At 42.6% G+C, this 14,697-nt stretch overlaps 1 protein-coding gene across 2 annotated transcripts in view; it reads right to left on the bottom strand.

Annotated features, from left to right (window-relative positions):
* Ncbp1 (nuclear cap binding protein subunit 1) overlaps positions 1-14,678 on the bottom strand; it is a 37,508-nt gene extending 22,830 nt beyond the window's left edge. The window contains exons 1-6 of one of the 2 annotated variants that reach the window (XM_040738820.1): positions 14,512-14,678; positions 6,048-6,136; positions 5,401-5,501; positions 3,402-3,558; positions 873-980; positions 291-412 (exon numbers count right to left, since the gene is read on the bottom strand). In XM_040738820.1, coding sequence (XP_040594754.1) covers positions 291-412; positions 873-980; positions 3,402-3,558; positions 5,401-5,501; positions 6,048-6,136; positions 14,512-14,545 — 611 coding nt within the window. In that variant the 5' untranslated portion in view covers positions 14,546-14,678. Of the gene's footprint in view, positions 1-290; positions 413-872; positions 981-3,401; positions 3,559-5,372; positions 5,504-6,047; positions 6,137-14,511 lie in introns of those variants that run through there. The other variant, XM_040738822.1, reaches the window with a different exon arrangement.
* Positions 14,679-14,697: the final 19 nt, after the last annotated feature.

The raw sequence follows: 14,697 nt of genomic DNA on the forward strand, positions 1-14,697 counted from the left end.
ATAAGCATATGAACACCAGAACAATAGCAGAGCTATTACACGATGGTGTTCTATGCCTTTCATAACAATATATGAAAACTGCTGAGCAGACATGATACCAACTTCTCACACCAGCAAAGTACTGAGATCTTAGTGAGTTACGGCAGCAGGAGATGAAATTTAAGAGAACGTTTTCAGGGATTTTACGGTTTAGTTTTTAAAAAATGGAACTAAAAGAAAACTTAAGACATGGATCATATCAGCAGGGTATCTTTATGCAAACAACAAAGAACATGCCAGTGTGCCCTTACTTAAGGTAACTTTCAGTGTTGGAGAAGATCCGGTCCATTTCTGCATCTTTCTTTTCATACAACTCTTTTCCAACCCAGGGCAAAGATGACAGAAATGCATACACATACCAATCCTGTCGCACCTGAAGAAAGTTTGAAAAGGTGAGTTAAATAACAACAACAACAACAACAACAACAACAAAATGCTAGTTAACTTTATTTATTTAGTCCTTATTCTTTCCAGTGTCAGGGATCAAGTTCAAGTCTTACAGATGCTAACCAAGCATTTACAACTCCCCAGGACAATCTTTTTTATTCGAAAATGCAATCCTGGGAAGAGTTTTCAATAGGGTTTAAATAAACTACCTGGTTGGCTCATCTGGAGGATTTCTAGATATACAGTTCTAATCTTATTAAAAGTCACCTGCACTAACACAATGATGTCAAGAGAACCCACCAGTAAGCCAGTTGACTTGCCCTTCAGATACAAGCATTACAGTGTGATTTTCTGTTATTGTATTTTGTTTATTGCTGCTAAAGAGTTGTCAGTGGGGAAAAATCTGGTCAGTGCTTTACAGAAAAACCTGACATAAAGTGTCTTACTTGAGGCACATCTTCTTCCTGAGTCACACTCACAAAATTCTCAAACATAGCAACCATAGATGGGGCAGCAATCACATGACAATTCACAAGATCAGATAGGAAACGGACCTGTGAGGGCAAAGGATATCTGTATTAACCGAACAGTCCTTCGTAACAGTCACAAAATAAAGCCCATGTCTGTATTTAGCTTACTATCTTTTTATTTCCACAACCCGTGAGCCAAGAAGTCTCTAAATTTAATGCTTAAAACAAAATAATATCACACAAAATGACATGAACTCAAATTTCAGTGCTCATAACCACACTTACAGTGGAGACAGTTCACACCCATTCAGCCACTTATTGACCATGGTTGTTTCTGGGGCTGTGCTAAAGATCTTATGTTGGACAGGCATCTGTGACTTTGTGGGTTTCCATACTATGCTACATTAAGCACCTGAATATTTTAGTTACTCCATTCTATTCCAGATAGCCTAGTTACTCCATTCTACTCCAGATATTCCAGTTACTACAGTCTACTGAAGTGGGTTGATCTTTTTGTTTGGCAAGGAATAATTTTTACTAAAATATAGAAATGGAAAATTTAAGTAAAAGAGATATTGACTATGTGCCTATAAGCACTATTTAAGGTACTGTTTAGGGGAACTTAATAGCAAATTTGGGACAAACATAACATAATCTCAACAAAAAGGGATGACTTCTGCACTAAAAAGTTAAAAAGTGTCCTAGGACCAGTGACATTGGCACCAAGAGAAAAGGTATAAGGAGAGAACAGCTGGACAAGGTTCTAAAGCACGAGCAGAGCCCTCAGTGGGAGCAGGGAAGGCTTTCTTGGCAGAGGCTGCAGGTAATTACACAGCTGCAGAGACACACGGGACAAGAGAAAGCAACCAGACTGGGGCAATCATGAAAAATGAAGACTTTCAATCCTATATCCTAACAAGTGTCCAAAGTTTTCTGAATTTGTCTTTAGTAAAAAAGACCGCGATCAAATGATTTCCAACAGGTATGTACTTACTTATGGTCTATGTATAGTTATTAGTAAGACTTAATTAAATCTTCTATTCAAGACATACAAAGGTTCTGTGATGCAGAAAGAACCTAAGATCCAGAGGTTGGGGAGGAGTCTGCAAAATGCTATCCTCTGGACAGGATATAACTACAACACTCAAAACATCACAGCAGCTACAAAAAACCTACAAGACTAGGCAGGTCAACACTCCTTCATGGACAGGGATGGAGCTCCTTTCTGAGGAGCTACTGGTAGTCAACAGTTTCTGGGCAAGGAGGTGTTTTCTTTAGTTGTGTAGCACTAGTAAGGTGTCCATCCATGTTCCAATAAATAACCGCCCCCACTCGTATGCAAGCAACTCCAAATTAAACTCAGTGAGCTACACATACAAAACGACATAAAGTAGGAAGGGGACTAGAAAGAGTACAGCAAGAGGAGGTGGAAAAGAGAAGATGGTGGGGACCAATGACCAGAGTATGTTGAATACATATGTGACTCCCTCGGCTCAATGAATCATTTTGTGTATCAAGACCACCCACTATAGAAAGGAAGGGAGTGAAGCTCTGAACCAGTGACCAACAGCAGAGCCTAGTTACACAAGGTCACTCTCGTACTATTAATACTGGAGACAGAGTCAAAGGCAGAGACTTCAGACAAAGGTCAAGTAAGGAAACAGCTAAGAACACAAAGATACAAGCTGTGCTAGAGGTCATGGGACAAAGAAGGGAATTTAGGAGAGGACTGAGAGGGGTTGGAGATGTATAAGGGGCAATGAAAAGCTAAAAGTGAATGTCAGATTTCTGGATGGCTTACCCAGCAGATAGTGGCCCCTGTGCATGAGCTGTACGCAGATAGAAGAGGGTATAAACAACACATAAATTCTAGGACTTGCAGGGATGAAATCTTTGGGCTGTAGTTGGGATACAGATTTAGAACTCAGGAAAGGTTGAGGTGGGAGACGGTTATAAATTTGGGGCTCCCATCAAAATTAAGTTGGTTTATGCAGCTATGAGAGTGAATGAGAATGATTCAGAAAAGTTTAAATAAAAGACGGAAGCACTGTAACACAGACATTTAAGAAATAAAAGATAACAGTTCAGTGAAAGAGGCAAGAATCAAGGATAGGAGCAATGCTGAGGTTATTATTAGTAGTGGTAATAATAACACGACTTCAAAAAGTCATGCTCTAGAAACCAAGAGATAAGAAAATAATGTAAGGAATCACAGGCTGCAAGGAAGAAGCTAGGATTCAGAGAAAACACAAGCACCACACTGAGCAGTGAGTGAAAATGGCTTCCCAAAGAACAGCTCCAAGATGAGTAAGGACCAGAATCAAGGACATGGGAGTAATTAAGTGGCTGTAGCTTCTTTCCTCCACTCTAACACTAACTTCTCTCTCTCTCTCTCTCTCTCTCTCTCTCTCTCTCTCTCTCTCTCTCTCTCTCTCTCTCTCTCTCTCTCTCTCTCTCTCTCTCTCTCACACCCACACACACCCACCCACACCCACACATACTTACCAAATATACAGCTTCATTATAGTTATTTGCTTTTAGTGATTCTTTAAGTTGACGAATCATAGCTTCTACAAATTCTCCACCAAAGTTGTAATTTCTGGCATTCAGCAGTCCAACTAATGTTGTATAAATTGTCAACTTCTCAGGTAACAGACGTGCACTGATTTGAGAACCCATACAAGACAACCCCAAAACAAAGGTTTTATATTAAGCTGTTGAATAGTACATGAAGCTTTTAACATCAAAGAACTTTGGAACAAAATTACTTTTAACTGTTTTGAAAATGATTTCAGAACAGACTATTTGTCACTGAAAAGTATGCAGATATAGACCCCAATATTTTCCACTTTAGTTAATGCAAGAGTTTAAGGGGAAGTTACTTGTGAAGTTATCACACCAAAATTAACACAACTAATATTAGACCAGTTTTTCATCAAATGTATTGAGTGGAAATAACAATTCCACAGCAAATGGTTTCCATGGTAATATCAGAAGTGTTCTGTGAAACAGATTTTTTAATGCAGAATCATTAAGGGGTAACGGAGCATTGGGAGTTTCTAAACTTAGCTAACCAAGTACTAAGGGACCAGAATTCCACTTGGAGAAACACTTTTGGATTGCTTTTAAGAGATAAAGAATTAAAATTAGTCCAACCAAGTGCCTATAAGAAACACGTAACATGGTATGCCAATACAGTTGAGAAAATGCTGGGGACAGCGCGATGGCTCAATGGTTAAGGCTCTTGCAAATTGAGTTTAATCCCAGGGCCCAGAGTAGAAGAGAGAGCTGACTCTTCTGAGTGTTCTCTGACCTCCACATGCTGAGGCACATGTGTGTCCACACGTGCACACAAAATAAATAAATAAAGGGATAATAAAGGTAAGCCTAAAGGAGAAGTCAATGCCACTTCCTAACTATACAATTACTTAGTGCTGAGTACAGGGGACGATGATTTAGGACTTCAAAAAACCACTTGTATTGAATATAAACTATGGGCCTCAAGGCTTTCTCCAAGTAAAAAAATTTAAAAGGATGCTGCCAATCAATTCCAGCCCAGACTTACACAAACAGGTATGGCTTCCAACAGTTTCACTAGCATAACAACTCTATAGTATATATTGTCAAAACACTGGGTATTTTATAGATAACTATAACAAAGTGGTTGTTTTCATAGTTTCTTAGTCTAGAAATACATTTTCCCAAATTGACTGGACTCTTTTGAAAACTGAAAACAAAATTTAACTATGGGTTTAGAGAACTCAGCAGTTATGGGAACTTGCTCTTTCAGGACTCAAGTTGGAGTCCCAGCACCCACATGGTGGCTCAGAACTGCCCATAACTCCAGTTCCGGGTACCCAACACCCTCTTCTGGCCTCCAAGTCAGACACACATGTGCAAAATACTCATGCACAAAAAATAATTCTTTAAAAAAATTTAACTATCAGGAGTTAAAATAGAATCTGCTTTGTATATTTTTTACATTAAAAATAAACTGCAAGCATTTAATAATTGTTTTTAAATTACTGAAAATGCAATCATAGCATAGCATAGCTCACTAAAAGATTCAAAAGCATTTTCAGTCTTTGAGGAAGGCCACTCAATTAATTTCCAAGTTTTCCACTATATTTTGTCTTACTGATACAAAACAAAACCAACTCAACTCTAAACATGCAAACGTGCATGCCTTGGTGGTGGTGGTGGGGAAGGTCTCTAGTTGAAAAAGACATCTACTTTCTCATCTATTTTCTGAGTTAAAAAATTAACTCAAATGATTTTTAAATTCTAAGGAATAAAACATAAGAAAACCACTTCATTTTAGCTCTATTTATCCCTTAAAAAAATAAGTTCAGCAAAGGGCAAGAGGAGCATTTCATGAGCAGGAGTTTCAGGACAGAAGGGAGGCCAGTGACGTGGAATGTAAACACTCCTCTGTACATCCCCCAAAGCACGTAAGAGTAGATAATACATTATCACCTGATGCACAAATCTTTTACATACATACACTGTACAAAGAAGCCTTAAGATCTTGCTCTTGTAGTTAGGAAGATCAGCTTCCAAAACACCAGCCAAGCCTTCCAGATTGCTCTCCAAAGAGCAGGCACTCTGCAGAGGACATCACATTAATTATCTGTTAGTGCTCAAGCAATCAGTGACTTAAAGTTAAAATTCCTAGATGACCATAAAAACATTGAGGTCTTCTATAAGGCACTATAGTTCTGTGGGGAAGAAAATAAGAACTAAGAACAATTTTGTGGAGAATTCACTTAGCAGCAATCAATCCCAGTATCTACTGTTCATTAGAAACACATTCGACGAAAAGAGAAGCAACGAAATCTTCATAAACAGTCTAAGCAGAATGTACATCCATCCCAAGGGTGGGGACAGCATGGGCTGTGCTCTCTCTACCCGTCTCTCACTAATGACCCACTACTGTCTCAGGCATCCAAGTCTGCTTCATGTCATCATGCCGAGGACTATCCCTAGATCTACTTTAAGGCTTGTGTAATGAAAATTACCAAAACACATTCCCATTGGGACACAGATGTGCAGTAACTACACAAACTTTTCTATAACTTGAATTACCCACTACAGCTTCAGAAACCAATCAAAGCTGTCAGTCACAACCCTAACCCTGGGCTTGGTGCATACCTTTTCCCCGACTTTGCATATTAAAGATTCCAAATGATCTTCAGTTTCATTTGCATCAGAGGTCTTCCTCCTTTTGTGAGGTTGTCCACCTATTTCAGCAACATTAAAAAAATTACATGGTAAATCTACTATCAAAACTTTTGTCACCTTCTTAGCCTTTAACCTCTTTTCCAACAGACTGTGTTTTTTAGAGTAGCTCTAACCGATCACATTTTAACTAGTCTAAGTACCTGGACATTTCTATCTTGCATTCTTTTAAAGATTTGTGTGTACGTGAGTGGATGCACTCATATATACAGGTTCCCGTGCCAGTACACTCATATAAAACCAGGAGGGGGTGTTGGGTGTCCTCCACCACACTATTCCATTAAGGCAAGGGCTCTCCCAAACCTGGGGCTCACTTTTCTTAGCTAGGCTCATAGTCAGTAACTCCTAGTGATCCTCCTGTCTTCACTCTCCCTTGAAGTTGGGGTTAAAGACATATACTGTACACTTAGCTTCTGAGAGTGCCGAGACCCAAATTCCAGTTCTCATGATTGTGTAGTAAATGCTTTTAACCGCTGAGCCACCTCTCCAGACCCCAGTCTCTCTCTCTCTCTCTCTCTCTCTCTCTCTCTCTCTCTCTCTCTCTCTCTCTCTCTCTCTCTCTCGTGTGTGTGTGTGTGTGTGTGTATACACACACATATATATATACACAAAATTTTAAGATTTTTATTATTTTATATGTACAGAAGTTTAGGCTACACGCATAACTATGTATGTATGGAGTCCGTGGAGGCCAGTAGGGGCATCATATGCCCTGTAACTGGAGTTATGGACTTCTGAGAGACACAATGTGAGTGCTGGGAATTAAACAGAGGTTCTTTGAGAAAAACAGCCAGTGTTCTTTAACTGCTGTTATTAAGGCCACTATGAACAATAATGTCAGGAGGCATTTTTTTCAGTTAGATGTGTATAAGCAGTGTCCAGGGAGCTGTGCCCACCTCTGTGGATACACTGGAATGGCACCAACACACCAAACCCCCATCATCTGAGTACTGCGGCCCTGCTCTTTTAACTTGCTTACTGACCCTCAGTTGTTGGTTCCTAAACCTCATCGTGTCAACCGTACTTGCTAACCTGATGATGTAACTAAATCACTGCAGACCTTAAACATTAGCAGTGCTGATGCTGAGAAACTGCTTCAGAATGCATAATGCACCAACGGTGTCCTTTATTATTACTCAGAGCCAGACTTTAGGTGAGGTTCAGAGAACAGTGTGTAAAAGTAGCTAAATGAGAGCAGTTGCTTTTCTAAACCCTCCTTCTGGCACACCGACTATACTAATCCTTTATCACACCCCAAAGCCCTCCTAACTATACACTGTTCCAGTTTGCAACCATTTTTCTCTTCCAAACATCTCTTCCAGGTCCTCCTGCAAGCCTGACACATAGAAAACACTGCTTCAGAGACAAGGCAGGCTTTCCAAAGACAATGAGAAAATCGAGGCACAGGGTCACATCTCTGAACCGTTAACTTCTATGTTGCTGTGGCTATTCAGCAAGGTTTATCTGGAGAAATCCGAAAGTGCTACAATGCTAAGAGTCACTCTTCTTACCTTGTACGTGAGAGGGTATGAAAGGTTCATGTGGGGGTTACCGATCAATCTGAACCCATGGACAGTAACAAGACCCTGAGCGCAGCAGACGTCTGCGTGAGAACACAGAAGCAGAGTACGCCACCTTTATTAACAACACTTTGGGGGATGGGCACTGGAGAGACAGCTCGGTGCGTAAGAATGCTCGCTACACAAGCATGAAGGGCCAAGTTTGATCCCTAGCATTCACATCAAAAAGCTAGCACAGGCCTGGTATCATAGTCTTTAAATCCACCACTAGGGAGGCAGAGGCAGGTGGATCACTGGATTTGAGGCCAGCCTGGTCTACATATAGTTATAGGACAGCCAGGGTAAATTATTGAGTCTCCATGCTGGCTAATTTTATGTCAACTATTCACAGGCTAGAGTCATTTGAGAGAAGGGAAGCCCAGTTGAGAAAATGCCTCCATAAAATCTGGCTGTAGGCAAGCCTATAGGGCATTTTCTTAATTAGTGATGGATGGGGGCGGGTCCAGCCCACTGTGGGTGGTGCCACCCCTGAGCAGCTGAGGCTTGGAACCTAGAGAGGCAAAGGTGAGCCACCGAGGAAGGTGCAGCCTCCACAGCAGTTGAAGGCCCAGGATTGAAGGGGTCATGCAGAGTGGCTGAGGCTTGGCACTGTGACGAGAGCTATTGATGAAAGAGCAGCCCAGATGCAGAAGACCCCAGCACGCAGAGGCCAGTAACATAGGATGACCAAGGACAGTTGCAGTGGCGGAGTGGAACCTGTCAGAGCCTAAGAGACAAGCTGTGTGTGTGCAGAGAGTGAAACAGGAGAGACCCAAGATCCTTGGGGAGACCAGAAGATGGGGGTGGATCCCAGACACTGGACACTGAGTTATTTACAGGTGGGAGTTTGGATTTGCTTTGTTCAGACTGTGACTGCGCTCTGGTTCTTCCCTCTTGAATGAGAAAGTAACTTATTTTTAAGACTTTAAAAGCTTTAAAATCCAAAGTGTTTTCACTGGTAAAGACTGCTGGGCTCCTATGTTTGTAATATGTTTTATATTTGTGGTATTATTAATCTGAGATGAGATCCTGGAGATGAACAAAAAAGGAAGATTATGTCTTAACAAGCAAAGTATGTCAAATTGACAAGGGGTCAATTGTGCTGCCTAATTTTATGTCAACTTGACACAGGCTAGTCATGTGAGAGAAGGGAACCCCAATAGGGAAGATGTCTCCACAAGACTGGGCTGTAGACAAGCCGGCAGAACATTTTTTTTAAATTAGTGATTGACAGGGGAGGGCCCCACCCATTGCAAGTAGTGCCAGCCCTAACTGGTTGGTAGTCCTGGGTTTCATAAGAAAGCAGGCTGAGCCAGATATGATAGAACACACCTTTAATCCTAACACTTGCAGGAGACAGGGCAATGGATCTCGAGTTTGAAATCAGCATGGTCTCCATAGTGAGTTCCAGGACAGCCAGGGCTACATAGAGACCCTGTCCCCTCCTCCCCCAAAAGGCAGGCTGAGCAAACCAGTAAGCAGCACTTTTCCGTGGCCTCTGCATCAGATCCTGACTCCAGGTTCCTGACCTAACTTCTCTCAATGATGGACTGTTACCTAGAAGTATAAGCTGAAGTGAACCCTCTCCTCCCCAAGTTGCTTTGGCCATGCCATTTCATCACAGCGATCGTAACCCTAACTAGGACACCCTGTTTTTAAAAAAGCCAGTACAGCCATGTAGGAACCCCCAACCCAATACTATGGGGGTAGAGACATGAGGATTGTTGGGGCTCGCTGGCCAAAATGGTGAGTCACAGCTTGAGTCTAGCAGGACAGAGGGTGACAGGAGGACACCAATGGCCTTTACATGGCACACACCCATGTGCATATATACAACATCCATACTGTTTGGGAAATGGGGGTGTGTGTGGTTCAGTGGGTAAAGTGACTGCCTAATTACACCTGTCTGTAACCTGAAGGTGGCAGACAGCATGGCCACAGGCAGATAGACCCCTGGAGCTCCTTGATCAACTAGCCTGGTCAAATCCACAAGAGAACAAAAATTAGCTGGAGTAAGAAAAAGGTGGATACCTTAGACCAGTGGTTCCCAACCCGTGAGCCGAAACCTCTTTGGGGTCAAATATCAGATATCCTGCATATCAGATATTTATATTACAATTCATAACAGCAGCAAAATTACAGTCATGAAGTAGCAACAAAATAGTTTTATGACTGGGGTCACCACATGAGGAGCAGTATTAAGGGTCAAAGCATTAGGAAGGTTGAGAATCACTGCCCTAATAGATACTTTAGACACTCTTTGAGGAACTGGTCGAACATTTTCATACCCTGAACAATAAAAGAGAAACAAGTCTATGGTCACCATAATCCAAAACAGGCTTTAAAACAGGGCTATGTAAATTTTACAATATATGTTAAGCTGGGCGTTGGTGGCACACACCTTTAATCCATGCACTCAGGAGGCAGAGGCTGGCAGATCTCTGTGAGTTCAAGGCCAGCCTGGTCTACAGAGTGAGTTCCGGGACAGCCTCCAAAAAAAGACAACAAATAACAGCCCGGCATGGTGGTGCACGCCTTTAATCCTGGCACTCTGGAGGTGAGGCAGGCTATCTATCTCTCTGAGTTTTTGAAGCCAGCTTGGTCTATGCAGCCAGTTCCAGGACAGCCAGGGCTACTCAGGGAATCCAGGTGGTGGTGGAAGACAACAGAACAAAACAAAAAGTCCCACAAAGACACCAAATCATTTTCCCACTGCAACATGAACCTAATATTACACGGATACATTGTACTATTTCCTATACCCTTACTAGAATCAGACGTGTAATTTGGATCCACAATGTAGACCAAAAAAAAAAAAAAAAAAAACCAACAAAACAAAACAAAAAATGCCATAAAAAAAGTAACACAAGCTAGGGATTGTTGGCACACGCCTTTTTTTTTTTTGGTTTTACGAGACAGGGTTTCTCTGTATTGTTTTGGAGGCTGTCAGTCCAGCCTAGCCTCGAACTCACAGAGATCCGCCTGTCTCTGCCTCCCGAGTGCTGGGATTAAAGGTGTGCGCCACCACCGCCCGGCATTGGCACACGCCTTTAATCCATGCACTCGGGAGGTAGAGGCAGGCAGATGTCTGTGAGTTCGAGGCAGTTCGAGGCCAGCTTGGTCTACAGAGCGAGTTCCAGTTTCCAGGACAACCTCCAAAACAATACAGAGAAACCCTGTCTTGAAGAAAAAAAGGGGGGGGGGGCTGTAGAGATGGCTCAGTGGTTAAGAGCACTGACTGCTCTTCCAGAGGACCCGGGGTTCAAATCCCAGCACCCACATGGCAGCTCACAACCGTCTATAATAAAATCTGATGCCCTTGTCTGACATGCAGGCTTGCATGCAGATAGAACACTCTACACATAATAAATAAATCTTAAAAAAAGTAATACAACCCAGCCAAGAAAAGTAATACTTTGCAAATTTAAAACAAAATTTAAACTGACTAAATATTATGTCTGAAACAAGGTATACTGTCCTTCAGCATAAGAAACCTTTCACTTCCAATTTTTCTTTCTATAGTTAAGTTAAAAAACATCAGTCACAGTCTAAAAGATAAAGGCCTAGATTAAGATTCTGAATGATCTAAATTCTTTTTAACCATAAAACAGTATATTAACACTGATAAAATATATATATACAGCAGTAAATGAAGAGGTTCAGAGACATTTTTAAGGAATCTACAACTACCAGATACTGCAGTCCACACCTTGGGGGAAGGTAGGGATAGCCGACCTATTCTATATAGCCAGAACATAGTAGATCCAGCCTCAACTACATAGCTCTGGACAGCCAGGACTACACAGGCAGCCACATAGAGACCTTGTCTCAGAAAACAACAAAAGTGTTTAAGACTGTGTTAGATTTGGTATTTTCCATTTAGGATAGTCCTTTTTTCTTTCTTCTTCTTCTTTTTTTTTTTTTTTTTTTTCGAGACAGGGTTTCTCTGTTTTGTTTTGGAACTAGCTCTTGTAGACCAGGCTGACCTCGAACTCACAGAGATCCGCCTGCCTCTGTCTCCAGGAGTGCTGGGATTAAAGGCGTGCGCCACCAACGCCCGGCTAGGATAGTCCTTTCTGTGTCTCTAAGGAAAGAGCCTCATCTAAACTCTCTGGTCTTTTTGGCTTTTTGTTTTTCAAGACAGGGGTTCAAGGCCACCTGCCTCTGCCTCCCAAGTGTTGGGTGGGTTTAAAGGTATGTACCACCACCACCCAGCTAAACTCTGTTTTCTCATAACTTCTACACCTACTTTCTTGATTCTACCAACCATGATCTCCTTGCTGTTCTCTGAACATGACAGAAATGCTCTAATCTTAAAAAAAGAAAAGAAAATTCTCTAACCTTAACATTATATTCAGTTTGTTTTCAACCTCTGCTCTCTCAAACATGCATATGGCTTGTTCCTTACATCATTCAAATCATAGGCCATCTGCACGGAGGCCTTACCTGACCAGCTTCTCTCTCACTTTGGTCCCTACACCCTTTAATTCACTTTATTCTCCATAATCCTGTGATTACATGATAAACTACACTATACTTCACTGGGTTTTGTCGATACATGGAAGGGAGCCTCCACTGTTATACTGTCTGCTACTGTACTGCAAGTAGTTAGGAAATTCTTAGCAAGTCCTGATTATACTACACAGTTGTCCTTGGTATTCATGAAGCTCCAACTCAAGACACCAAAACTTGAGGACGTATAAAGTGGTGCTGAAATCTGCCCATGATCTATGTAAACTGTGACACTTTGTATTATCTCTACATTACCTAATATAAGTGTGACGTATGCATGAAGCGCTGTGACACTGTATCATTTAGGGAATAACATGGGCTTTTGCTTCAAGTATTTTGTGACCAGACTGTAATTCAGGAGAGAGAATGAAGATGCAGAAGGCCAGTGCTACACAGCCCAGTGTAGGGAAAGTCAGAGTAGAGCTGACAACCCAGAGATGCTCAGATCTATTAACTTTGATTCCTTCAAAATCTCTAGCCACCTTTAAAAAACCAGTCATGCTTTTTAAAACTGTAGGTACTTCACTAAAAAGCATCACATTTTTTATTTAGATCACTAAACTCCATTAAACTCTAACAATGTTATTTCTATATATGTACTATTGGAGGAGCTGTAAACAGCCTTTCCACTACTCAATGGTATGCTACACTGAATTTTGATTAAGAAATGCTTAATTTTACATCACTTTGTCCTATTTATTCTAAGGTCTCTAGTCAGACCCAACTGGAGAAAGGATTCAACTGCTAGTTGGGGAAAAAGCCAACTACAACCAAAAACTTTTGCAAGCCTCCTAAACCACAATGCAAGAGGTTTTCTACACATTTATACTCTAATTCTCCAGTTGGCTCTCCAGTGACATTTCCCCCTCACTTTAGGGGTACCCTGGAAGTGAGAGAAAGAACGGCAAGAACGGAAGAGCAAGAGATGAAGGCCAAGGGCAAATTCTCTAATCCAAAGCAGATGAGTACTCTAATCAAATACAAAACAGAGAAAACTTTATTTCCTGTGTTCTGCATATGCAATACACAAGAAACCACGGTGTTAAAACCAGCAGCAGCAGCAACCCCCAAGCATATAAGCAGCTATGGCAATGTGGCAGAGTGTTGACCTGTACTGGGTGCATCTGGACACTGAGAGACTAGGATATGCTCTCAGCTACTCCCGAGCAGAAAACTGCTGTTTCACTGTTAAAAATGATGTGTGATTCTGCTTGATTGTTTTAACATTCCAAGAGATAAAGCTAATCCAATAACATCGCTTTGGTTTTTCCCTTATGATATTGGCATTTATCTGTGTGTATCACCTCTGACACATTAACAGTTGATAAACATCATGAACTACTGGTGAGCACAGCATCTCATTTAACCCTCACAGAAATCAAAAGGCTTAAGAGTACTCCACGATATACACTCAGAGTCATGTGACCCTGGCAAGACCACACAGTAAACAGCAGATGTCCATCCAGCTTTGAACCTAAACCCTTAGGCTCTAAAAGTCTTTCTTGTTTTAATCATTCACACTCTTCGAACGCAATTCAATAAAATATCAAGAGCTCCAAGTTTTACTCTCTTGTGTGCCTATGTCCCTGATGGGCAGTAATGGTGCAGAATTGAGCTTGTTTATTTTTTTAGGATGGCAACACAACGACCTCCTTGCCAGCGACTATCAAAGACGACATGAGAACTACTAGCCTGATCAGGTTAGTTTGCCGGCACTTTCTCATATAGAGGAACAGGCTTAAGGCCAATCCAACGAAACAGCACGTGTCTGTTTATTAGTGGCTCTGGGGTGTTGGTAAGACGCAAAATTCTTTCCTTGAGGCTTAAAAGAGGGAAATCACTGGGTGGCTGGTAGAGGAGTCGGGCTCAGATTGCAATTCACCCGACCTCTATCACAGCTTTGTTCTTTTCCTGTCTTCCCAGGTGCACCCTGGTGGGCTAAAACGAAAACACTGTAGGTCCACTAGATCCCCGTCCTACCTGAGCCTAAGGGTCAGCATCAGACACACGTGCATTTCCACGCTCAGGAATGGGTGATCAAGTCTCAAGTGTCGAGGGAGACCAGGTCGGGTTCGCCCACGGGGTTCACCAGGCCTTCCTTCCCCACGACTGAAGGAATTGGGGGCAGCGGGGACGCTGTCGCTTTCCTGAAGCCACACCCGAGCCGCTCCAGCCGCTTCCCTCCCGGGCTCCCGGAACCCTCCCGGGGAGAAAGGGCTGCCTATCCGTTCCCTGGAGACCCGAGGACCAAAGCAGCCCGGCCTCCGGCCTCACCCCCGGGCCGCGGCCCCGCCGAGGGCACGTACCATCGTTCTCGTAGCTGTGCCGCCTCCGCGACATGCTGCTCGCGGGTGCGCAGCCGAGCTGAGCTGCGAGTCGCTTGCAACGCCGGAACCGTCGGGCTGCCCGCCGGCCGGTGCGCGGTCAGCGGCGAGGCGCGCGGACTGGCCGGCGCGCAGGCGCACTCGCTCACGACGCCTGCCGGAAGCGCA

The sequence above is a fragment of the Mesocricetus auratus genome, unplaced genomic scaffold (genome assembly GCF_017639785.1).
Source record: "Mesocricetus auratus isolate SY011 unplaced genomic scaffold, BCM_Maur_2.0 Super-Scaffold_6730, whole genome shotgun sequence".
Classification (NCBI taxonomy): Eukaryota; Metazoa; Chordata; class Mammalia; order Rodentia; family Cricetidae; genus Mesocricetus; species Mesocricetus auratus.